The following is a 26,053-nucleotide window of genomic DNA, read 5'->3' as shown; positions in this document are numbered from 1 at the left end:
TCAAGTTGCTCATTTGTATAAACATCTTTCATATATTGTGAGCATTCCACATTACAATCAAAAATATTGAAAATTAATAAATTGAAATAAAGAACAAAGCAACTCATTGCTTGTTCAACAACATAAATAATAATTTATTATGGCATAAAATTAATAGAAATTATCAATCAAAACAAAATAAATAACAAAAATTTCAAAAATGAATTCAAAAGAAACAATATTAAAAAAAGGCCCGAGGTTTAATAAAGTATTTTTAAAATGGAAAATTTTTATTCAAAATAAATTAATCATAGTTATTGTTAAACAAATAATAATTATAAATATAAATATATTTGTATCAAAATTTATTTATTGACATATTAATATATTCATATTTCAAATAAAATCATTAAATAAATATTTTTTTTATTTAGTACCCTTACTTGAGTTTCGTTAGTAATTATTTTTTATGGCAGAACGTGGAAGTCGATTACGCGCTTTGCTTCAAACATATTATGGAGTTGGAGTAAGTGAAAACGAATCAAAGGCTTCACAGGATAAAACTAATATTGACGGGCCTGCTTATGATGCACATGAGGATTTTCATCGTTTTGTTAAAACAGCATCACTTGCTTCATTGAGAAAAAAAGATATTGTTATGAAAAATGGTATTGCTTTTATCATAACTTTGTTGCTTTGGTTAAAGATGATTTAAAAAATTTTTTTCTTTTATTGCATTTCATTCAGAAATCAATCGATTAGATTCAAATCTTCAGAATTTAGTTTATGAAAATTATAGTAAATTTATTGTTGCAGGAGAAACAATCCATCAAATGAAAGGTCATGTTGCAGACATGGAAAAGCAAATGAAAACCTTAACTCAAAGCGTTGAGAAAATTCACGTATCAAGTGGATTGGTAGACATTCATTTAGGAGATAGAAGAGAGAAATTAGAACGTTTTACAAAAGTCAGCTTGCTTCTTCATAAGGTATGAGGATGTTATTGTTAAATCGCTTCATGTGCATATGTATTTCTGTAAAGATTAAAACACTTCATGAAATTCCAAATAAAATTAAAACAGCAATGAACATGGGCGCATACGAACAAGTTGTAAAATATTATACACAAGCAAAACGAGCAAAGGAGTTATTTCCAGAAAGTTCTACAATCCAAAACGAGTGGAAAGTTACTGAAGAAATTGGAAAAGACCTGAGCATTCTTCTTTGGAAGAGAATTGAAGATCATACTCGAACCATGGAAGATACCGCAGCAGATGTAAGTCTATTAATTCAATTGGGTTCAGATAGTAAGCGTTTAATGGAAGCATTTTTAAATCAGTGTGCTTTTTTTTTTTCGAGAGATAATACAGAATTCAATCATAATATAAATGACTTTTCTAATCATTATTTCAATTTTTTGTGTAATGTTCTTCATTCATATTTATTGAATTGGACTACTACGACTACAATGACTTCCACGAAAACAACTTCAACAAATAATATTTATTTTAATAAAAATAAAAAGTGAGCGCACTCATCTCATCTCTATCCTTCGCCGGATGGCCGACGAAGAATGGTTGTCAGACGCCGTTGAAGTGGAGTCCAACGAGCAGCAGCGGAAATTCGGGGCTGACGGCGACAGCAGCAACACGGCAAAAAGCGTTGATGGTTTTGCTCTGATCGGCGGAGAGAGAGGCGGAGAAGCCGAAAGAAGAGACAATTCCGCAGAGTTCAGAGAGAAAGGGCTGGACAGTGCAAATGAAGGAGATGCGATGGGAGATGTTACAAAGGGAGGAGACAGAGAAGAAATCCGCATCCGCCAGTCAACCTCCCCGCTGCCGATGGTGATATCGCTGAAAACAGCACTGTCTTCACAGGTGCTCCCAGCACTCAGCACGTCAAAGGGGATGCTGCCAACTGGTTCTTCTTCTTATCAGCAGCAGGCAAACCCGCAGGAAACCGCAGCGCTGCTCCAGCAGGCCACAGCTGCTGCATCATCCACGCCACACTCGCTCCGCCTGAATACTCTTTTCCTGACGTCTCTTGCAGCATTCGCAAGAGAATTCGCAGCACTTTTTCCGGATGCCATTTCCAAAAATGTGAGTGCTGGAAACAGCGCAAGTGGTGGTGCTTTTGATAGTTCTGAGCCTCCGCCGAAGTATTTGGGTGAGCGGGGGCAAATCGGAGAGAAGAGAGAAAGAGGAGAAAGAGGAGAAAGAGGGGAATTTGCGCGGTGGAGCACAGGAGACGAAGGAGAGCTGACGCAGTTTGTGAAGGAGCTGTATCAGATCTACGAGGCGCTGGTGAAGCGGCAGCTGCTGTACTCGAAAGTGCCGTGGGAGATTGTCATTGCACAGATGGTAGAAGAGGAGGCAGCGCTGGCGAGAGAGAGGGAGGCAGAAAATGAGCTTGGGATGAAACCAAGCAGAGAGGCGAAGGAGCAGCGCGAGATGAAAGAGAAGGAGATTGCGAAGCTGAAGACACGGCTGCTTCGGATGGGGATCAATCTGTCCTCTCCAAACAACAACAACACCATTTCATCATCGTCATCATCATCTTCTTCCTCTTTTCCTCTCTCAGCCATCCCCTTGCACATGCGCTGTGCAGGAAAGGGAGATCCAGGCCCGCCTGCCTCAACACACGACTTCCTCGCAGGGATCACCTTCTTCTGTGACGATATGCGATCACTTGCACAGGAAATACCGTCTGTGCCTCTTAAAGAGCGCGCCTCGCACACACTGCAGTCACTCCAGAGGACTCACATTATCAACTCGTTTGAGAGGCTGAAAGTGGCCACGATGAGATTGATCAATGGCCTCAGTGCAGCGGTTGAAGGGGACTTGCCTGCGCCACTGTCTGCAGAGGCGAAGAGAGGAAACAGGCAGAGGAGAAGGTGGATAGGGTTCGTGACGAAGCCGAAGGAGCTGTGTGGGGCAGGGCTAAGGAGGAGAGTGAAGAGGATGAAGAAAGAAGGAGGGAGCAAGGGAGGTGTTGCTGCTGATAGCAAAATGGATGTGAATGTGGAAGACGATGACAGCGATGGAATGAACGAGGACGATCTGACTGATTCGATTTGGAAAACAGATTTTTCTCTTTTCTCACAGCCGGCTTTCGAGTCATTCTCAACGGCACAGCCTGCCGATGCTGCTGATGGGTATTCCACAGGCCGTGCTTTCTCACCTTCTTCTCAGCTTTCCCAGTCTTCTCCTTCTTCTTCAATTATTTCACCATCATCTGCACTCCCTTCCACATCACATGTTTCATTCCCTCCTCTTTCCTCTCCTTCACATCCAATCACCTGTGCTCTTTCAGCCATCTCTTCCTCTCTCTCCACTCTTCTCACCCAGATGTGCCCCCTCGTTCTCTCTGACCACCACATGATGGGCGCCGACCAGGCCGAGCTGTTCCGTGTGTGCCTGTTCAACTCGCTCTTTATGTTCTTCGACGGCATCATCCACTTCGCCCTCACCTCGTCTGACCTCCGCAGGATTGTTGGGTGGAACTGCGAGCAGGAGAAAAGCGAGAGAGAAGAGAGAGAGCAGAAGAGGCTGGATGATATTGCAGCTCAGATGCAATCATCATCATCTTCTTCTTCCTCTTCCTCTTCCTCTTCATTGTCTTTATCATCCTCTTCCTCCTCTTCTCTGCTCCAACAGCGCCGCCGGAGAAAGCCCAAGCAGTTCCCAACCGAGTTGCAGGACCGTTTTCCTCTGACACCCGCTGTCTCTGCGGCAAAAGTGAGGACGCTCGGAACAGAAGGCGCTGAACTATATTTGCTCAGCAGCTGCTGGGCAGTCGATGAAACGCTCCTGTTTGGCAGGCAGAGGAGAGTGAGAAGAAGGCATTTCCACGTGGGGCAGGCTCAGAATGATGGAGCTGATGCATCATCATCTTCTTCAAATTCTACTTCAAATTTATCATCATCATCTTCTTCTGTTTCTGTTTCTGTTCCAACTTCTCTTCATTCGCTGCTTAGCCGCCTTTCTGAGGCAATCAACGGCTGGACTGTGGCATCTTCATTAAGACGCTCATCGTTTTTGTCTGTGCTTCCTGATCCTTCTTCTTCACTTGCTTTACCAACTTCCCCTTCTTCTTCTTCCCCTTCTTCTTCTGTTTCAGCCTTTTCGAATGGAGGATGCGGGTTTGATGAAGTTTCAAGAACGCGAGAGAGAAGCGGCTCAACAGCACGGGATGTTCGATTAGCTTTGCTTGGAAAAGGGAAAGAAGGAGGAAGTGGAGGAGGAAATGTGACATCTTCATCTTCGTCTTCGTCTTCTCAGGAAAAGAAACCCGAGACAACTGAAAGTGAGCAACTGGAGCTTCAAAAGAGGAAACTGACTAAGTCTCTGATGCCTCTCACACACGACTTGAACATTTCATCAACTGCAAGTCTATCAGTTTTATCATCATCATCATCATCATCTTCTTCTTCTTCATCACTATCTCCATTACATTCCTCCACATCTTCTTCTTCAAATAAGACCGCCTCAGTTATCCAAGCATCCATCCACACGTTCCCACCCGAAGTTGACCAACTCGGTGCTTTCATCAGTCGCATTGACGAGTGTTTCCAGACAACCAGCTGCGACCTCCGCCCGGCCTCTCTGCTGTGCCTGGCGACGCTCCTGACCCACTTCCCTGCGCTGATTGAAGACACGCTCCAGACAATTGTGCTGGCATACGGCGATGGCAGCCCAATGGCACAGCAGAGCCCGATGGGCAGCAGGAGGAGAGGGAGAGGAGGGTTTGGCGGGAGTGGAAGCAGCGGAGGAGGAGGAGGAGGAAGGCAGAGGGATGTGGAAGGGTCGATGCTGAGTGCAGCGATTGAGACAGCGACGCTGCAGATGGCGATGATGAAGAAGGAGAGTCTGTTTGCAGTGAATGTGATACACACACGCTACTCTGCGCTGAATGTGCTGCGAATGGCAAATGTGGTGAAGGAGAATGTGAGGGACTTGGTGCGAATGGGAAATGACGATGCTGAAGGCGAGGAAAGCGAACTGGAGGTGGATGAGAGCGAAGATGAGAGCGAGCTTTTGGGATGGGAGAGTGATGAGGCAGACGAAGGAAGAGGAAGAAGAGGCAGTGCTTCAGAAGGAGAAGGACAAGGAGCGATGCACAGACGCCAGAGGAAGAGCGAGTCAGGTGACGATAACCAGATGCGACCAGAGCCATTGAGAAATCAGCTTGTTGGGTCTCCCTCTCAGCAGCAGCTGCAGATGAAGCAGCGCCGGCTGATCAGCGAGCCGTCAGCCACAGCAGCGCTGTTCTGTTTTGAGGCGAAGAGGGTGTGGGCAGAGGTGAGCTCGCTGTTTGCACCGATCCCAGACCAGACACAAACACAGTCGCAGTCGCAGTCAATGAGTGGAGGGCAGCACATGCAGGGTGGAGGAGAGCGATTTGGCTCTTCTCATACAGGGTTGGCAACAGGAAGGCATCAGACATCGGCTTCTCTTTCGGCGATGTATTCGTCTGCGTCGGGGAATCAGTCATCGGCAACTGGGAAGTTTGGACAGCTGTCGAATAACAAAAAGAAAGATGTTTGTTTTATTATTATTATTAATATTTTAATCCTGTATAATTTTCTATGCTTTATTGATTATTTATCTGATCATTCGCATTGAAATGCAATGATGTTATTCTTTCCTTGAAAAATAAAATGAATTTGACATGAATGGAAAATTATGTTCAATTTTTCAGGTTGTTGAGCCAGTATTTGCAGATTCCCTTTCACTCTTCATGGATATCATTACTAAAAGCTTAATTGTATGTTATTTTCTTTCATCTTACTTATTTGAAACTATGATTATTTATATATTTATTCATTAACATTTATTTTTCTTCTTTCAATTTTGAAATTTGACATGCATGTCAAAAAATAAAAAAAAATTTTTTTTAATTACATAATTTTTTTCCCCACATTTTTCCTTTTCAACAGACATGGCGTGAGGAGATCCGTGACTCGATGCTTCCTTCTGAAGCATTCCACCAGCTGAAGATGGATGTGGACTATGTGATGGCCAAACTCTACGAGATGGTGCCTGCGAGTGGCAGAACTGTGTTTACGCATCTGCAGAACATCTTATCTGCTGCTGCTGTTAGAAGAAGCGCTGACAACATTGAAGAATTGCTTCCTACTGAGTTGGTATGTAAGAGTTGTTCTGATTAAGCTTTTTTGTTTTTTTTTTAAAGAAATATTTTTTTTGGAGAGAGAGTGAAAAAAGAAAGAAAGAAAAGTGAGTGAATGAGAAATGTCGATTGCTTTGTTTAATGTGTTGTGCTTTGTAATTATGTGGAATATTTAATTATTATTTATAATTTTCATAAAAAAATTATAATTTTTTTTTTTTATTAATCTTGTAATTGTTTCTCTTATCTTGTTTGAACAGCAACCAGATCCAAACGCTGCTTTTCCTTCACCTTTGGAGTGCCTTCTCAACTCCCTGAGCCCATGATTTCCCCGTTCTTGCTGCTAATTTCTTCCTGAGTGTTTATTAGAAATCCCAGCTGATAGTTGTATTTTGTGTTAATTATGTTTATAAACTTTTTTAGTTTACAAGAAAAACAATAATCAAAATAAAATAAAAATTAAATTAATTCAATAAAGATCCAATTAACAAAACGCCGTAACTAAAGATAATCCACACAAAATGCACTACAGCACCATTTTCTCTTTTATTTGAAAATCGACACATAAATTAAAAACAATATAAACGTTGCAAAGGCAATCCCTGATGGGTCCAAGGATTTGTATGTGAGGGGGTTAAAAAAAAGTAGGTACAAGGAAGCAGACGATGAATAATAACCAAAAGTCATCATTTAAATAAAATTAAAAATAAGAAGAAAAAAAGGAAATAAGGAAAAAAAAATTAAAGAAAATTAAAGAAAATTATTATTGTAACTGAAAAAAACAGAGGTTCGAGTTCAAACAACTGGAGAGAGGATGACTGAAGACTTACAGCCGAATTTGGCATTGATATAACATGAAATGAATGAGAGAAGAATTATTCAAAAAAAAAGGAAATAAAGAAAAAGAAAAAGACAAAAAAGACAAAAAGAAACTATATTTCCAATAACAAGCAAAAAGTCAGAGAAAAATAAAATAAAATAAAATAAAAAATTTTCATATTATTTCTTTTCAAACAAAAATAAAAAGATTGAAAAAAAAAAAAAAAAAGGAAAAATAAAAACATTTGAAAAATTTCCTAAAAATACGTTGGTTTCCCAAAAGGGCAGCGACAAACAAAATACTAACTATTACTATATTTAAATGGCAATAATAATAACAATAATAAAACAAAAACAAAAAGAAAAAGAAAAAGGAAAAGGAAAAAGGAAAAAGGAAAAAAGAAAAAGGAAATTAAAAAAAAAGGAAAAAAAAATATTTAATAAAACTGAATAGTCAACGCGAATATAAACTAAGAAAGAAAAAAAGAAAAGGAAAAAGAGGAAATAAAAAGATATACAAAGATAGAATGAGAAATAACAATTGGTTTAAATAAATCAATAAAAATACAAAATAAAGGTGTGAACTGGCAATCTAATCAAGAATAACATTCAGAAAATGTTGCAAATGCGAAAATTCTTTCTTTTCTTTTCTTTTCTTTTCTTTTTTTTATTCGTTTCTTCTTCTTCTTTTTTGATTTTGTTTTCACAATCAACATATAAAAACGAAGCCTCAGATGCAAAAAAAACACGAATCACAAATGTTCACAAAAATACTAGACGGCTTCAAACAATTTGAGTTAAAATAGAATTATCTCAAAAACATTATTAATTTCTTTCTCTTCATCTCTCCTTCTATTTGTTTCTTTAATCTCTCTCTCTCTCTCTCTCTCTCTTTCTCGCTCTCACTTTAACTCTCTCACTTACTCTCTTCCATCCATCCATCTATTCATCCTTGCTTTCTCTTTCTTTCTCTCTCATCTTCAACAAAAATAATGCTGAATGTATCTAATTTGATAGCAAACAAGGTCTAAATGAAATATCAATTGCTATAAGAATAAAAATATGAACAGAGAAGAAAGAGAACAGAGCAGAACAATACAAAATAAGAATTAGAATTAGAATAAGAACAAGAACAAGAATAAGAACAGCAATAGCAAATACAAACAGGAGAATCAATAGCAATAATGAACAAGTTTAAAATATAAAGTTAGAAAAGATAAAAAATAAAAAAAAAGATTAAGTTAAGCAAAATAAAAGGAAATGAGAAAAAGCTTTACTGACCCGGAAACGCTAACATTTCCATATTCATAACTGGGTTGATGATTGGCGATTGTGGCGAGTTGTATTTGTGGGTGTTTCATTCAGATTTTGAGAAGAAGAGGAAGAAGAAGAGGAGGAGGAAGAAGAAGAAGAAGAAGATGATGATGATGATGAAGATGTGCTGTGATGTGGAAGTGGTGGAAGCCGTTGAGAAGACGTAGAGGAAGAGAACGAAGTCGAAGACGAAGCACAAGAAAACGTGCAGATCAATGGATAAGCAGACGTAGCTGCAAGAGCTGTGGGTGGGGGAGGAGGGGGAGGAGGTGGTGGAGGTGGATGTGAAAGATGTGCAAATGTGAAGCAAGGCGGAGGAGGAGGAGGGGGCGGAGGCTGCGGACGCAGCTTGGACATCATATTCGCCGAAGTGGTTGATATTGTGAGCTTGTCGAAGGAGAGGTCGGCAAATGAATTGGAAGAGGAAGAGGAAGAAGAAGAAGAAGAGGAGGAGGATGAAGACGAAGAAGCAGAAGAGGAAGAAGTTGATGTCTGGGCATAAAAGTTGCCTCCCAATGTGCCAGAAGCAGCATGCTCAGAAGGATAGTTGTAGCATTTGGCTGTGGAGCCAGAAAAGTCCGCAACTGTTTTTTGCTTCGGATTTGAAGCTGGGTTGGCAAGGAGGAAATCGTTATGCGGCGATGAGGCTGGGAAATTGGCTGCAAGAGGAAATATCTCATCAATCTCGACATTTGGACTCTGAGACTTGTGAGTCTGGCTGGTCTTGATGGAGTTTTCAGGCAGGCGAGGCAAGCTCGAAGAAGCTGAAGAAACAGAAGAAATGGAAGAGACTGGAGAAATCAAAGAAGTCGAAGTGGAATTCGGGTTGATTTGCTGTCCATTGCTTGGCAAAGACATTGAAGAAGAAGAAGAAGAAGAAGAAGAAATATTGCCACGCACTGAGTTATGCTCGCTTGTTATTGAGCTGTTGAATGTTGGGCATGGGATGCTGCGAAGAGCATCGAAGTTGCTCGTTCTAGTCATCACTGGCATGCTCGGCGCAGGTGGCAGAGTCAGCTTAGAGATGGCTTCCTTTGTGAGTGCAAATTTCTTGATTGATGAAGAAGGAGTTGAAGAAGAAGAAGAGGAGGAGGAAGAGGAGGATGATGATGATGATGAAGTGGTGGAAGGAATAGAAGCAGTAGAAGCAGTAGAAGATGAGGAGGATGAGGGAGCAGCAGCAGCAGTTGAAGAAGAAGAAGATGATGACGACGATGACGAAGTCGAAGTCGACGAACTTGTATTTGGCGCCTTTGATGAACTGGAGGATTGCTTTGAAGAAGTTGGCTTTGCTGTTGGGCCTTTAAACAATGATGTGTTCGAGAAAATAGAAATGCTCGAATCAACATCTCCTGATGGGCCTGGTACAAGTGATGCATTGCTAAGTGCATTTGATTTCTTTGAACTTGAGTTTTCAACTTTTCCTGCTTCTTTGGGCTTCTCCATTTCTTTGAAGCTCTCGATAATTGTGGGAGAAAGCAGTGCATTAAACAAAATCTCATATTCATCAACATCCATGAGGATTTTGTATTCAATCCATTTTAAAAATCTTCTTTCAGAAATATTCAAATGTGGTAGTGGAACTGCAAACAAACGACTCCAAAAATGATTTGTAAGCGGATGATCTCTGCTCATTTTTAAGCTGACAATAACAGAACATAGCAAATACACTGGCACAGTGGCATCATTGAGAAAATAGCATTGGTATGTATTGCGTTGTTTCAAGTCACTTCTCACAAGACGATCGAAAAGGCACAATGTATAAAGCAGTTCTGCTGTTGTCAAATAAGCGTGCTGTCGGACTTGCCTGAAAAAGTTTACAAAACCCGTTTTCATGCGTGTTCCTGTTGCATTATAAGTTGGGATTTTGAGAGCTTTTCCTGTTTTTGCCGCTTCAATTGGAGTAAAAATTGTTGGAAGCGTGTATTGCAAAATAAAGCACAAAGTCTGCGAGCAAATCACAATGCACGTATCATTTGCAGGTTTATCTGAAAAAGTCATCCTTAATCTATAATGATCAGGGTGAAACGGGATTGAACATTCCGATGCGAAATACTCGACTTTTAATGGACTATTGTAAAGATAAATAGAAATTATAAATATATGGACGCAAGAAAACAATATATATTTAAAAAGAAAGATGCAGATTTATTTGAAAATGAGTTCTGGAAATTCATGAAAATTTTATAAACTTTGACTGCGTATTCTCGTGCTGTCCCTCGGTTTGTGTTCCTCCTGCAGTTTGTTCTCCACCTCCCTGTTGGCCTTGAACATCTGAATTTGTTGGATCTGCCGTCATCGAACTTTCTGTAAATGGGGTACTGTGATCTGGATCATTATTCCCACATATTTCTTATTCATTTTTTAACAACAAAGAAAATAGAGTTTAAAATATCGACTAATTTTAATTTTTGTATCACAGAGTGCAATTTCCGAGGGTTTCGAAAAAATAAATATGTATTAAATATTTTTTTGAATGATCTTAAAAAATCACATGATTATTTGCAACAGTGAAACATATTTATATTTTAAGATTAAAGCATAAACATGCACATAATTTAATAACAGTAATAGCAAATCATTTAATATTTGCAGAAATATCAGCGTGCTTATCATTCAATAAAAATGACTATTTTATCATAAACTTTATTGAGCATAGCTTTCGGAAAGAGGCAAGCAGAATAGAATGAATAAAATTACATTTAATTTTCTAAATTTTCATGGTTATACTGAATGAAACTGAGACAAATTTGCATTTTTTGTTTAATGTATTTTTCTTTCGTTTCATTGTGCACCACAGAATTACCCAAAAAAATATTAAATTAAATGAGTATATAACAATTCAACGATTGAATAAATCATTTATTCCGGAAATAAAATGAAATAATTTTTCTTCATGTTTTTAATGTTCTGAAAATTTTTTCACTTCAAAAAATTTTTTCAATCTTAATAATTAATAAAACTAACTTTTCTATTTCAGGCTTCAATAAAAATAATTCCTTCAATGTTTGAAAAAATAGTTAATGCACAAATAGTTTTTCATCTGATCCGGAATATTATCTATAATAAAATTTCTAAATTATTTGATTATTTCTTTAATGCGACATAACGATGCTTAAGGGGTTTACAGGATCGAGATCAATAGAATTTGATGTGGAAGAAAAAATTCCAGTTCTTTCAAAGGTTTGAATCAAAAACTTTATCTTAAAATGATTACACTTATTTTTCTCGAAATATTAACACTTTTCTTTCTTAAGCCCCAAGAAGAAATTGATAAATTTGTTATGCGTGAAGATGTTCCACTGATAGAGCATGTCAAAAACATTTTAAATGGAGGAAACAAGCAACAAATTGAAATATTAATTTTATCGCTTACTCGCTACTTTCGTGATTGTGGAGATGAGCTCAATCCATTCATACCAAAGATAATGGTTTGTTGCAATTTATTTTGAATTAAATGTGTTTATGCTTATTCAAAATCAAAAATTATCTAAAAAAGGAATTTGTTCTAAATTCTGAAGGTCCATTTCAAGAAAAGGTAGCTCAAATGTTTATTGAAGCGTTAACAACACGATCAATAACTATTGGTACAATTAAATGTTTAATGCAACCAATCTTGAGGTTTATTTCTGAGTTTGACGAAGCTGCTTGTCATGCTTATCTAGAAGTTCTTGGATTGATGTTGGACATGCGACCAAGAGATTGCAATCTTCAAGAAATTGTTGATGCTCTTCTATTAAAATCAGAAGTTTACGAATCAATAAAATCAAAAGTTTTATCTTGCCAGATAATGATAAAACTTGTAAACTTTATTGGATCTTTTGTTGTTCTTCATCCTCAACATCGTCATATAATGAATCTGAACAATTCTTCACCTGGCGACAAAGATTTCGATAAATTTAAAGAAAAAGATGACAATGGCACTGGCGTATTTTTTGTCTCACCGAACCAGCATCTTAACTTTTTACCCTCAAAGCAATTACTCAAAAAATCTATTTTGCCTTCGGCATCTGCATCTGCTCTTCTATCATCATCTGCATCGACTTCATCATCATCATCATCATCATCTTCTTCTTCTTCATCCATGTCCTCATCATCAACGATCATTTCCCCGCCTATATCGCCTCCTCCTCTTCCAGGCATTTCATCCTATCACATCACAAACACCAACCAGATGCCCTTCCCTCCCTTTCCAAGCTTCATTCTGCAGCACCTCACCTCTTCCCAGTCATGTCTCTCTTCGCACCATTACTCCAACATCATCGCTTCCTCTTATTCGCCTTCCTCCTCTCCTTTCTCCTCTGACCTGAACACATCTTCCAACAAGACACTCAAAACAGCTTCTTCTCACAGTACTCGCTCTGTTTCTCCATATTCCCCATCACATTCGCCTGCTCCGCTCCAGCCGATTCCATCACATCCCTCTCATTCTTCTCATTCTTCTCATCTGCTGCACCCTCCCCCTCCTTCAAATACTGCTGCTTTTTCCACAGACACACGTTATTCCCGCTCTTCCTCTTCTTCTTCCTCTTCTTCTTCCTCTTCCTCTGTCACGCCTTCTTCATCGCTATCTCCAGGTTCGAATCTTTCTTCTCAACAACTCCAACATCATCAGCTTCAGCTGCAGCAGCAGCTTCTTTCAGCTCCTCTTCCGTTTGGATGGGGTGCGCCTTCCATCTTGTCAACTCCTCCCTTTTCAGCTGAGTTTTGGAGTGCTGTTAATTCTTCCAGCTCTTCTCTTTTTCCTTCTGCCTCTGCTGCTGCTGCTGCTTCTGGATCAAATAATCAAAATGCACTTTCTCCATCTTCATCTTCTTCGTCATCATCTGCATCATCAACATCAACTTCATCATCATCATCCTCCTCTTCTTCCTCTTCTTCAAACTCTTCTTTCTTTCCCGGCCGAGCGCTCAAACAAATCTACGACCGCTTCTTTTCTGTTCTGTTGCGTGATCCTGATGATGAAGTAAGGCTGATGCTGCTTTCATCTTCTTCATATCTCTTCTCTTCTTCTCAAATGTCGCCATCTTCTTTAGGATCTTCATCTGCTTCTGTTGGCTCTTCTTCTTCTTCCTCTTCTTCTTCTTCGGCTTCTTCATTATCTTCATCTTCATCTTCTTCCTCTTCCTCCTCTTCCTCTTCTTCCTCTCAAAATTCTTCATCATCCTCAAATTCTTCCCTCGGAAGCAGCTATGAGGGTGAATGCTTTGCCATCGAGGCGATGAAGAACGCGATGGGAAAAGAATGCTTTTCGGCCAAAGTGATTGCAGAGCTGATGAAGACAGCGGGAGAACCAGGTTATGCAACCATCTTATTGCCATCATCATCATCATCTTCCTCTTCTTCATCGTCAGCAGCAGGATCGTCGTCGTCGTCGTCATCATCATCAACCACAGCATCATCAGCAACAAGAGAAAGAGAGGAGAAAGAGAAAGAAGGAGACAAGAAGGAGAAGGAGAAGGCGGCAGCAGCAGCGTCTTCAGCGTCATTTGCTATGTATTCTGGTGCAAGTCTGCTTCCTTCTTCAACCACACCCCACTTCACGTGTCTCACTGCTTCTCTTTCTTTGCCTCTTCAATCAATCCCTTTGTCAATTTCTCCTTCTCCTTCTTCTTCCTCTTCCTCTTCTTCCTTTTCTTCTTCTTCTCCATTCGATCTCTTCAGCAGCGTCCCTTCTTCTCTCCTTCTGCGCCGCGCTGCGTTCCTCTCTTTGTCGCATGTGTGTGAATGCATCGATAGCAACACTAAACAAACCAAATTGTTTCCTTGGCTCATCAAAATGCTGAATGCGGCTGTGAAGAGCACAGAAATAGCGTTTGTGGTGTCGCGGGGGCTGGGCAGGTTCGTGTGGAGGCTCTGCAGAAGCGAGAGGGAGAAAGAGAAAGAGAAAGAAAGTGGAGGGATGAATATGAATGTTAATTTAAGTATTAGTAACAAAGAGAAGGAGAAAGAAGGAGAGAGAGAAAGAGAAAGAGAAAGAGACCGAAGAAGCTCATTGGATCTTGGAGAAGGGCGCGAAGGATTGATTGCGAAGGAGAAAGACGAGAAAGACAGCGCAGCGCAGCTGTTGGCATTCAACAAGGCTGTTTTGGCGTTTGTGAGGCATGTCTGCCTGCAGAACTATGTGCCCAATCATATTCAGTCGTGTTCAGCATTAGCTGGTGGTGCAGGCGGTGGCTCTTCTTCTTCTTCCTCTTCTTCTTCTCTATCGCCTTCATCATCTTCTTCAATATCATCATCTTCTTCTTCCTCTTCATCCTCCTCCTCATCTTCTTCTGTTTCCTCTGGCTCTCCTTCTTTCTCTCTCTCTTCTCTCCAATATGACCGCTCCAACTCCTATCTGCTTCCGGTGCTTGCTTATCAGGTCAAAATAGACGTTGCCTTCAACTTCCCTTGCTTTGCGAAGTATGTTGGCTTTAAGCCTATGAAAGGAACACACATATACACTCCATCTATTTCTTCGTCTTTGACTTCATCTTCAAACACATCTGGTTCTTCTTCCTCTTCTTCCTCCTCGTCTTCTTCCTCTTCCTCTTCCTCTTCGTCATCTTCCTCCTCATCTTCCTCTTCCTCTTCCTCTTCCTCCAACCAACCCTCCTCTGCCCCTCCCCAGCTCTCCCTCCTCTCCTCTCTCCACTACCTCCTCTCTGATGACTCCGTTGAGGTTCGCCTCCCCATCGCCTCTTCCTTTCCCGACCTCTGCTCTCTTTTAGGCAGAGAAAAAACCCCCAAATACCTTCGCGACGTGTTCGAAAAGCTGCTTGTTGATCCTTCGCCTGCTGTTTTGTCTGCATTGATCCCTTCTTTGAGTGTGGTGGTGCCATTTTTCACAGTCTCCACCGAAGCTATCAACACCCTCCTTCCTTTCATCACCAGGCTCATGCTCCCTCCTCTTGCTGTCCAGCCATCCTCAACTGCTTCTTCTGCTTCTTCTTCAATTGGTAGTTATGCGAATTCATCAGATGGGAATGTATTTAACAGTATTGGCAGTTTGACTTCGGGGGGTATGACTGGAATTTCTCCGGGTTCTATTTCTCCGCTTATTGGTTCTTCTTCTTCATTATCATTGAATTCCTCTTCCTCTTCTTCCTCTTCCTCCTCAATGGGAGGTGGAATTGGGCAAGGGATTAACAGCTCTGAAAAAGGAAGTGTAGAACATGGAGGTTCTCTTTCTGCTCCTTCTTCTCCTTCATCTGGTTCTTCTTCTTCTTCTTCTCAAAACCAGTTTTCTGTTGGTGGAGACACTGGAACATCACCAATAACATCTTGTTTATCATCAGCATCGACTTCTTCTTCCTCTTCCTCTACATCTTCTTCTTCTTCTGCATCTTCTTCCTCTTCTTCTTCCCCATCAAATTCCACCCCCACCTTCCTTCTTGTCAACACACCCCCACCTCTCCTCCCCTGGCGCACCAAAGCCGACCTCTTCGTGCAGATCCTCCTCCTCCTGCCCATCTTCAACCCCTTCCAGCTCCTCTCCTCTGTCATCCCTTCCCTCCTCCACTCCCTCCTCTTCGACTCATTCGCCCTTAAGCCATATGCTTCCTATGCCTTAGCACGTGCTGCCAGATTGCTAAAGACCTCTTCTCTTCGCACAGAAGTACTTGCGCACTTCCAGTCAGACCTCGCCCGCTCCCCCTCTTTCCGCTTCCGCCTCTTCTTCATCGACTTCGCCTCTTCCTGCCTCCGCTGCTTCTCCCGCCGCTTCGCCAAGATCAATTTTTTCGAGCCACTCATGGAGCTTGGAAGAGATCGAGTGTCTTCAGTGAGGAGGAAGATCGTTATTTTGATTCCTCTCATGAAGCAGCTGCTAACACTGCCGGGGGATGCGGTGGCTCTTGACCGGCTGAGCCATCTGCTGTCGCTGGCGCTGTCAGACACAAGCAGAGATGTGAGAGAGGCAGCAAAGAAAGTGGACAAAGTTTTTGATGCAATAGAAGTGAGGAGGACGGGGGCGATGCCGATGCATTCAGGGAGTTCTTCTTCTTCTTCTTCTTCTTCTTCTTCGTCATCTTCATCATCATCTTCTTCTTATTCATTATCTTCTTCTTCCTCTTTATCTTCATTATCATCTTCTTCTTCCATTTCAACCGATAACAATCCATCCAATGACAATCTCCAGTCTCTCTTCTTCCATCCTCTGCAGCTCTGCCCTCTATGGGCAGACACACTTCTGCAAGAAGAAGAAGACACCTGGAATTCTGAGGCCAAAGACATCGACATGAGGGAAGAGAGAGAAAGAGAGAGAGAAAGAGATCGCATTGATGTTGTCAGGAAATACGGCGCTATCACAAAATACATGCAGAGCCCCTTGGTTACTGTGAGTTGCTCGTCTTCTGCTTATCTTTCTTCTTTGTGCTCAACAGCTGCCAAGCAGAACATGAGGATCGCACAGAAAGGAATGCAGTTGCTACTGCCACACCAGAACAGATCACAGCGAAGCGCGACTCTGGGGTCGATTCAAGGGATAAATTCATCATCATCTTCTTCCAATGGCTCTTCTGGCTCTATGTTTGTGGGGAGTGCAGGAGATATAGCTGCTAATAATAACAGCAGTGGCTTGCGTGACAACACAAATGATCTTTCTTCTCTTTCTTCTTCTTCTTCTTCGACAATTATGTCTCCTCCACTCATCCGCCGCCACTCATCTTCTTCTGTCCTTCCACAGAAGCAAGGCACTTTCTTCGGTTCTTCTTCTTCTTCCTCCTCCTCCTCCTCTTCTTCTTCTTCTTCTTCCTTCTCCCTCCGCTCTTCCTTCACATACGGCGCCTCGCAATCACAGCCACTCCTCTCTCAATCACAAATGGGCATATCAAATGCCCAGCCACCCGCAGCTGATCATTTCCTCCATACGCCAAAGACAAGCATCGCTGCTTCGTTGTCATCGGGTTTGTCGGGATATGGAGAGATCGAGAGGATTGGGGTGGGTGCTCCTGCTTCTGCAACGAATTCAGCTGCTTCTTCTTCAGCTTCTTCGTCTGCTTCTGTTTCTTCTTCTTCTCTTTCATCCACTTCATCATCATCTTCTTCCTCCTCCTCTTCCCCCTCTTCTTCTTCCTCTTCCCTCTCCCCTTCTCCTTCTTCTCTTCTCCCAGGCCGTCGAATTCTTCCTTCTTCTCTTCGTTCACAAGGCGATTCTCGTTCTCTCTCCATTTCAATTCCAAACCCTCCCCAAACAAACATGTTGAGCAGCAGTTCTTTAACCTCTGGCTTAACTGCCCCAGTCACCCCTCCTTCTTTTGTGTCGATGATTTCGCCTCAAACACCCAATGCTTCAATTGCCGGCACGAATTACACGTTTATCATTCCAGGTTCTTCGATCACGACAAATCAAAGTAATTCTTCTTCTTCTTCTTCTTCTTCCTCCTCTTCTTCTTCTTCTAATTCATCGTCCTCTTTAAACCCTTCTTCTTCTTCTTCCTCTCTTTCTCCTCTTCTCTCGACCTCTCACATCATGTCTACCATTCCTGTCTCCACTGCTCTTCCTTCTTCTTCTTCATTACCTTCCTCCTCTTCTTCCTCATCCATCCCCCGTTCTGCCTCTAACAAACAGATTCCTCAATCTTCTGTGTTCTCCCCTGCTTTCTCTCTCCCGGCTTCTTCTGTGACTTCATCCACTCCTAGTTCTTCTTCTTCTTCTTCTTCTTCTTCTTTACCCTCCTCCTCTTCCTCCTCCTCTTCCTCTTCTTCTCACTCCCCTTCCTTCGCCACCCTCTCTTCCACCCGCAATTTCCCCACAAAAGGGCAAAAACCTCATTCAACAAAGGAATCTTCGTCTGTTCTTGTTCCGTCTGCCATCAGCGACAGGCAAAGAGGAAGGGGAGTGAGGGAGAGGGGGGTCATATTTGAGAGGAATAACACAACCAGTTCTGATTCTGGGATGGGAATGTGTTCTTCTTCTTCTTCGAATTCTTCTTCTTCTTCTTCTTTGTTGCATTCGATCAAAGGACAGCATTCAAATATCAGCAACGCAAACTCAGAAAACGATAAAGAGAGAATAAACGAAAATTCTTCTTCTTCTTCTTCTTCCCCCTCCACATCTCTTCCCTTAGCCTCACTCACTTCAAACATCACCCGCCATTCAAATGAGCTGGCTACACCAGGGCAACGTATACCTGCTTTGAAGACGAAGCAACCTGCGCAGCATTTGCGTTCTTCTTCTGTCTGCTCTTCTTCTTCTTCTTCTTCTTCTGCTGCTGTTAACACAACACATCCAGTTATTTCTTCTTCTTCTAATTCTTCTTCCTCCTCTTCTTCTTCTCTTTCTCGTTCTGTCAAGTTTTCCCATACAATGCACCGATCTGTTGATCTTCCCATCCAAAAGAGCAAACACGACACCCGCCTCACTCCTCAGCCAAAGTCCACCTCTGCTTCTTATTCTTCTGGTTTCTCCAGTGCTCAACTAACACCACGTTCAATGACTTCGTCATCAACATCTTCTTCTTCTTCTTCTTCCTCCTCTTCTTCTTCTTCTTCTTCTTCTCTTCATCCTGTTCACCAGCTCTCTAATCCACTCAGAATGCACACACTCACACACTCCAGCCGCAATGCTGTAACACCCATCCACCACTCACCCCCTGCCTCTCCTGCCCCTGCCCTTGCTCCTTCTCTCCCTTCCACTTCATCCAGTTCATCCAATTCAACTTCAACTACAAATTCTTCTTCCTCTTCCTCTTCTTCTTCTTCTTCTTCCTCTTCCTCTTCCTCTTCTTCTTCTCATTCTTCCATTCACACGCCAACCACACTTCAGCCACTGCATCTCTCCATCTCTTCTCTCCACTCACACAACATGCCTGTTTCATCTTCTGATCATATTCGCCTTTCTCAAAGTGGAAGAGAAAGAGAAAGAGAAAGAGAAAACACGTCCAGAACAGCCAAACAACCAAAGGGCGAATACAACCGAGCCGAAGCAGAGAACTCACTCAGAACAAAAGAGAGGCAGAAAGAAGGGAGGGAGAGCAAACAAGAACACGATACGTCACTTCTGCACCACCACACGCACCATCATCATCATCACCCGAAGAAGGAGAAGATGAGCAGCTTTGAGAAAGAGGAAGGGGAGAATGAGAGTGGGCAGCCAGTGAAGAAGAGGCAGAAGAGATCGCAGGACTCGACGAAGCGGTCGAGCAATGGAAGTAGGAAGGGGTCGAGAGAGAAAGAGAGGGAGAAGGAGAAGGAGAAGGAGAAAGACAAAGAGAAAGATAGAGTTAGAATGAAAGAGAGAAGCAGAGAAGAAGAGAGAGACAGAGACAGAGACAGAGACAGAGAAAGAGAGAAAGAGAGAACGGATAAATTGGATGGAGTGCTATTAAGTGACCGTCGATCAGATGCTGCGCATCAACAGAGGAAGATTAGAGAAGAACAAAAACTGCCTGAAATATCAACTTCTTCTGCTGCTTCATCAACTTCTTCTTCTTCTTCCTCCTCCTCCTCCTCTTCTTCTTCTTCTTCTTCTTCTCTTCCCAAACGTCCTCCCACACAAACAAGAAGCGATTCTTTTGGACTAAAGTTACCCACAAGTCTAATAGCACCTTCCACATCTTCTTCTTCTCCTTCTCCTTCATCTTCTTCCACATCATCATCTTCTTCCTCTTCTTCCTCTTCTTCCCCTTCTTCTTCATTATCTTTATCATCAGCCATTGGCTCTCTCTCATCTGCTCCCACACCATCCAACAAGTATTCCTCTCAAACTCTTTCTCCAATTTCTGCTTTTGGCCTGCGCATCACTTCTTCTTCTTCTTCTTCTTCTTCTTCTTCACAGCCAGATTCTGCTCGTCCCACTGCAACCACACCTTCTTCTTCTTCTTCCTCTTCCTCTTCTTCTATCTTTTCTTCTTCTAATACTTCGAATTCTAATTCAAACCCAACTTCTTCTTCTTCTTCTTATTTCTCCGCTTCTTCTCAGCACAGCACAACACGCCGTTCTCCTTCTCCTTCTGTTCTCCCCCTTCCTCTCAGCAGCAACTTGCATTTTCCCTCTTCTTCTTCTTCTTCTTCTTCTTCCTCTTCTTCTTCCTCTTCCTCTACTTCCTCCTCTTCTTCTTCTTCCTCATCGCCTGCACATTCAGTTGCCCACACCACGCGAAGGAGAGGCAAAGAGCATATGTCATTGGCTGCTCGCATCCAGCACCATTCATGAGAGATACATGATGGATGAATGAATTATGTCTTGTTTTATTTTTTTTGTTGTTTATATAATTTTTATTTTTATTTTATTTTTATTTTATTTTATTATGGTGCTTTATTTTATACTTCAATAAAATATTTCATTTTATTGTTGGTATTTTGTTATTGATAATTTTTTGTTTTTATTTCTGTTTGTTTTTATTTCCTTTTTTCATTTTTTCATTTTTGGCTTGCGTCTTTGGATTATATCAACCATTTAGGAATAAATGTCTTTTTCTAATTTTCTAATTGTTGAAATTATTTTCTTTTCTTTCTGTTCTTTCTTTTCTATTTAATTTTTAATTTTTTTTCACTTGAACCCATTTTGATGTGTGAATTGATTATTTTTAGAAGCTACCACTTGAGATGGTTTTACAAATACAACAGTATAAAAACCTTTCAATTATTTTTATTTTTTATTCATTTGATCCTTTGCCTTGGTGTATTTATGTATGATTGTTCTTTGATAGCCTTTTTATTTTAAAAAAAAACCACATTTCAAATTTCAAATTTTTTTAATTCATTTTGTCTCAATTTGTTTTTCTCTAAAATTATTTTATTGAGAAATCGGTCATATGCAATGTTTCTTATTGTTTTTATTGAGCATTTTATGAAAATTATATTGAACATTTCTTTTTGATGCTTGAAAGCAAACTGTGGTAACATCATAGTTATAACTTCAATTGTTTTTCGCTCCCTCTTTTTTTTTTAATGCTTCTGCTTTTGATTTGGTTTGTTTTTCCGGGAGTTTTTGGTTTTCAAATCTTCTTTTTAACCAATAAAAACATGTAAAATCAATCTTTATAAAGTCAAATATTTGGCTTTTCTCGAAGACATTTTAGTTATTCGCATAAAAATGTATTTTTAAACGATATTTTTCTTAATCTTTAATAAAAAAGCATTACCATAAGCATTTGAAATAATAGAAGGAAAACATTTATCATTTTCGAAGCGTTTTTGTTAATGGAAAGAAAGAAATTTTGAATAACCATAATAGAATACCATTTGAAGAGTTTTTATGTTTTTCGCTCAAATTACTTTGCCAAAGCCAAATTCAATATTTAATGTCGAAGAAGTTGTTTTTTTGCGTAATATTGCAAAATGCTGTGATATTTCAAATGAGATTGTGATGTATCTTGATGGTCCATATTTTGAGCACACTCTTTGTTCTATTTCAAACATTCTTAATCAAATTTATTCCGTATTCTTTGAAGAAAATCGATACATTGAAGTTTTTATTTGCTTTTGTAATGAAGAGCATCCTCTTTTACGTATTTCATCAATTCGAACAATTTTGACGCAGCATTCATCTTTTGATTTATCTGAAATAAATCAAAGACGTAAAGCTCGAGGGCTGTCTAATGTTTCTCTCAAAACTATAAGCGAACTCATAGAACACGATTCTGCACCAAATTTTCTTGAAAACGAAGCTCAAATCATGAATAGCTTGAGCTTAGCCCCTTGTGATGATGCTATTATTAAGTCTCTAAAGAAAGATAAAAAGACAAAGAGTGAACAATCCGAATATCCGTACAGAATGTTTTCATATGTTGCTGTTGGTGGAACTTTCGATCGTCTTCATCCAGGTTTGATAAACAAAAAATTTTCCACTTTTTTTTTAAAATTAATGTTTTCTTCAAAGGGCATTTCCTTCTACTTACAATTAGTGCATTTGTTGCACGAGATCATCTGCATATCGGCTTGTCAGGCCCCGCATTACTACAGAAAAAGCAAAACGCTTCATTGTTGCAACCGTATTCAATGAGAAGAGAAAGAATCATCAGGTTTGTATATCAGATAGCTCCTTCACTTCACGTGGAAGTTTCACAACTGTTTGATCCTGTTGGACCTGTTGGAGGAGAAATAGAAGGAATTGAATGTCTTGTTGTTAGTGAAGAGACAAAAGATGCCATTCAAATTGTTGAACAAAAGAGAAGAGAGAAAGAAGAAATTCGCAAAAAAAGACAGCTTGACTTGGACAAACGAATGAGCTGGGTCAAAAAAATGCTTGAAAAAGAAAAACTCGAGAAAAGGGAAGGAGATGCTGATGATTCCTTTGACATGATATCCAGTTGGTTGAATGAAGAGAGTGAATATAAGCCTCTTCTTCAAATGAAATATATAATAGTTCCATTATGTCAAGCTTCTTCATCTTTATCTTCTTCATCAACACCTTCTTCGCATGCAGTCGAAAAGTTAAGCTCGTCTGCTTTAAGATTATTAGATTCAAGCTGAATTTTCGAAAGGATAAAAAATTGTTACAATGTTATATTCATTTTTATTTATGGAAATTGAGCACTTTAATTTCACGTTTTCTGAGAAGAAGAAAACTTTTTATCAACGATCTTCTTGCTTTGTTTTTGTTTTTGTTTAAAATTTTTACAAAATGTCACTCATTTCAAAAAGTTTTTAAAGAATTATCTGTGATAAAATCTCTGTTCATTATTTGAAGGCATTTATTCTCCGTCTTCAACAGCTATATGTGTATCCCAAAATGCCACAGATTTTTCATACGCTTCTCTATCAATTGGAACTCCGCTTCCCCCTTCGGCAATTCCTAAAATTAAATGTTGACATGCAAAAGAAAACTGTGAAATTCTTTTAAAAAAAAGAAGAAATCGTGCCTAGAGCATTTCTCATTGCTGTAATTGGGGCCATTGGATATTCTACTTCTTCGTCGCATGGAATTAAGCCAACTACCCCCCACATTCCGCCATCCGGAACATTTTCACCTTCCTTTTTACATTGTTCGGAAGAGTAGAGAATCACATCAATAAACTTGGAGGGTTTCATCAACGATTCTCCAACTTCTCTTGGAAGCCAACGGGTAAGTACAGGAAGTTCCGCTGGGGTTCTTCGAATATATCCAGAACTACAATTTTTCGTTTTTTATGAAAAAAAGAGAAAATAAATAAATTCATTTTTTCTTTGAAAAAATATGTTTCAAACCGAACGTGTGGAAGTAAATCAGATGTTAGAGGCAAAATGTTATTTAGAATTCCCCATTTGTTTGGGATGTACAAATGCTTGCAAAATGGCGCATATCCATTTACAAGTTTTTCAGGATTATAACATGAATTTGAAAATGACTGCCACATAAACAGCAATTAATCACAAACATTAATCAATTAAATAAAATGTTCAGCGACATACAGCAAAATCTTCCGGGGAACAAGGAATTTGTATTTTTTTCGTTTTTTTTCCACCTCCAAAATGTCTGAGAGCGAATTCGGCTTCAAACACAAAAAGAATCTAAGTTAGTAAATTGTAAAACTAATTCAATCAAAATCAAACTGATAAAGATTGCCATTGGACTTGAAGTTCAAATATCAATTTATAAAAGAAAAAAAATTAAGGTGTATTCTCCTTTTTTTAACGATTAAAAATTTTTTTAAATTTGAAAAAAAAAATAGAAATGATAACGAAAACATCCAACATTATAATGCTTTTTAAAATTAAGTATTTCTTTAAAGATTAACATATATCGCAAATTTTTCTAAATTATTTCTGAAGAATTCATTGTTTTTTCAAACAAATTCAATAGAATTAGAGCATTTTTTGATATTTCCGATTTTTGCTGGGTCATTGCACTAATCACAGAAATGTATGGTTCAAGGGCTGGGATTACAATATGAGCAGTTGCCTGAGTTCCTTTGAGAAAAGCTGTGAGAAGAGATAATGCATTTATCACAACTTCGTCAAAGTCATTCCTGAAAATGATTACAAAGATTGGTTTTGTAAATTTGTTTGTATGAAACATGCTTTGCAAATTAAACTTCTAAAATTCAAACCTTAGAAAAGAAATGGCGATTAGATGAACATTAAGTTCAAGAAGCATTGGATGATTTTCTGTGATCAAGAAAAAGATAAATAAGATATTTTAAAAAGGCAATAATATCTTCAAAAAGTGGTCAAACCAGGATGTTCCGCTAAATCACAAAGCGATAGCAATCCATTTCGCATATAAAGATATGAAGACTGAAGAGAGACAAGACGGACAATGAAAGAGACGAGCTGTTTTGAAGGTGTTTCTGATGCACAAAGTGATGGATCAACCGAATTTTCAGAAGCAGAAGAGGAAGATGAAGGGCAGGCAGATGATTGACTGCATTGAGCTGTTGCGTCTTCATTGAATTGAGAAAGAGGAAGCGCGTTGTAAAGATAGCTGATAGTAAATGCAGCAAATGAAGCTGTATCGAATATTAATTCCAAAAATTCTTTTTCCTTTGCATTTATTTCTTTTTTGCTGTCACTTTTTATAGTAGCAGTCTCACTTTTATTGCAAAATGACATAGTTTTTTGTTCTCTTCCTGATTTTGTGAAAAAGTCAGAACGCTCAATCAAAAAGATACACCACTCTAGCAATTCAAACACCCTTTGAATTGCATTCAAAGACAAAAGCTCCTTTCGATGCGGATGGACAGAATCAACTGCAACTGAATATTTCCCTCCCATAACTAAGTTGTGCAAAGTTCTAGCGGTTGTATTAACATACCTAAGAACGCTTATCACCCAATTCAGGTTTTCATTCGACAAGTGGTATTGACTTAAAAATAGATGACTCTTGATTTTTCCTAGAGAATCTTCGTTCGCCTTCATCGCATCCTCGCTGTTGCGAAGTTCTCCAGTTGAGCCTGAATCAATCTCTTTGGAATTGCAATCTAAGTCTCTCTTTATCAATTTCCAACTATCCAAGCATTCGAGAACAACTTTGTAAGCTCCTAAGACAACAAGAGTTATTCGAACTTCAGTCATGTCATCAAAGCTTCCGTCTCTCGTTAATCTGTGAAGAGCTAACATCCGTGTATGCCTTCTGTTAATCCATTTTTCTTCAAGAAAGTTGTCAGTTCTTTGGCAAATACATTTATCTTGATCAGTAAGTTGAGGGCTTGAATTTGTGCCCTTGGGATCTATTTTTCTTGAGCATTCTATACTCGGTAAATAAAAATCTTTGAATGCTAAAATTTCCATTGTGCATTTTTCAATATATTTCTTCATCCCCCCGTTAATACTTATCAGAGAAGCAGCTAGTTCTGGTGTATAAAAATAGCATGAAATTAATTGATCATTACATTGGCTTGAATTAATGGATGTATTTTGAGCAGTTTTAAATGATTGAATTTTGAATTTTTGAGAAATGAAAGCGATTTGTACAAATTCTTCTTCACATTCAAGAAAACTATCTTCTATGTCCAATATTACGTCAGCAGCTTTATCGATAAAATCATTATCCTCAATGCAAGATAGAACTGTTGCACTTTTAAATAAAATGTTCTTCAAGGTTTTGAAGCATAATTCGGTTTCAGATAATTGCTTTGGAGTTAGAGCATATCTTCCTTCTGGAAATACGGCTCCATCGTATTGTATGCATAACTTTTTGATTCGTTCGGATTTTTGAATTTTTGAAAAAGCATCATGAAACTGTTCGAATAAATCCTCAAATACATGCTTTCTTGAAATTTCAGATATTTGCGTTTGATTCAATTTTTTGAAAAGCTCATAAATGCTCTGATTTAAATTTTGAAGTGTTGGATTAATTGAATCAGTGGAAGAACCCTCTGTCTTTGAGGATTGTTCATTTGATGTTGAAATTTTTGCGCAGTAAAAAAGTTTGAGAAATAAAATAAGAATCAATGAAATTATAAAA

The 26,053-nt window shown here is 39.5% G+C and overlaps 5 protein-coding genes across 5 annotated transcripts; 3 read left to right on the top strand and 2 right to left on the bottom strand.

The window, feature by feature from the left end:
* Positions 1-420: 420 nt before the first annotated feature.
* Positions 421-6,434, top strand: MONOS_11617 (Vps51B, component of GARP and EARP complexes; the record flags this gene model as incomplete). Its single annotated transcript, XM_067864164.1, has 7 exons — positions 421-647; positions 727-968; positions 1,022-1,317; positions 1,505-5,519; positions 5,680-5,745; positions 5,918-6,124; positions 6,369-6,434. The coding sequence occupies exons 1-7, from the start codon at positions 449-451 to the stop codon at positions 6,432-6,434; spliced, it is 5,091 nt and encodes a 1,696-aa protein (XP_067734664.1). The 5' UTR covers positions 421-448.
* A 1,579-nt stretch (positions 6,435-8,013) lies between these two features.
* On the bottom strand, positions 8,014-10,540 carry MONOS_11618 (uncharacterized protein; the record flags this gene model as incomplete). The annotated part of the gene is made up of 2 exons (XM_067864165.1): positions 8,014-10,312; positions 10,434-10,540. The coding sequence occupies 2 exons, from the start codon at positions 10,538-10,540 to the stop codon at positions 8,233-8,235; spliced, it is 2,187 nt and encodes a 728-aa protein (XP_067734663.1). The 3' UTR covers positions 8,014-8,232.
* Positions 10,541-11,352: 812 nt separating this feature from the next.
* MONOS_11619 (putative serine/threonine-protein phosphatase 4 regulatory subunit 4) lies at positions 11,353-20,380 on the top strand (the record flags this gene model as incomplete). The annotated part of the gene is made up of 3 exons (XM_067864166.1): positions 11,353-11,424; positions 11,499-11,672; positions 11,741-20,380. The coding sequence occupies 3 exons, from the start codon at positions 11,353-11,355 to the stop codon at positions 20,378-20,380; spliced, it is 8,886 nt and encodes a 2,961-aa protein (XP_067734662.1).
* A 1,022-nt stretch (positions 20,381-21,402) lies between these two features.
* Positions 21,403-22,838, top strand: MONOS_11620 (putative phosphopantetheine adenylyltransferase). The gene is made up of 2 exons (XM_067864168.1): positions 21,403-21,992; positions 22,049-22,838. The coding sequence occupies exons 1-2, from the start codon at positions 21,425-21,427 to the stop codon at positions 22,639-22,641; spliced, it is 1,161 nt and encodes a 386-aa protein (XP_067734661.1). The 5' UTR covers positions 21,403-21,424; the 3' UTR covers positions 22,642-22,838.
* On the bottom strand, positions 22,738-25,206 carry MONOS_11621 (putative flagellar associated protein; the record flags this gene model as incomplete). Its single annotated transcript, XM_067864169.1, has 8 exons — positions 22,738-22,963; positions 23,031-23,278; positions 23,356-23,495; positions 23,560-23,639; positions 23,701-23,720; positions 23,940-24,116; positions 24,198-24,255; positions 24,324-25,206. The coding sequence occupies 8 exons, from the start codon at positions 25,204-25,206 to the stop codon at positions 22,863-22,865; spliced, it is 1,707 nt and encodes a 568-aa protein (XP_067734660.1). The 3' UTR covers positions 22,738-22,862.
* Between the last annotated feature and the right edge of the window lie 847 nt (positions 25,207-26,053).

Source organism: Monocercomonoides exilis (genome assembly GCF_001643675.1).
Source record: "Monocercomonoides exilis strain PA203 chromosome Unknown scaffold4-2303458, whole genome shotgun sequence".
In the NCBI taxonomy this organism is placed as follows: domain Eukaryota; phylum Preaxostyla; order Oxymonadida; family Polymastigidae; genus Monocercomonoides; species Monocercomonoides exilis.
The sequence above is the reverse complement of the archived record's forward strand: the minus strand, read 5'-3'. Positions and strand labels throughout refer to the sequence as shown.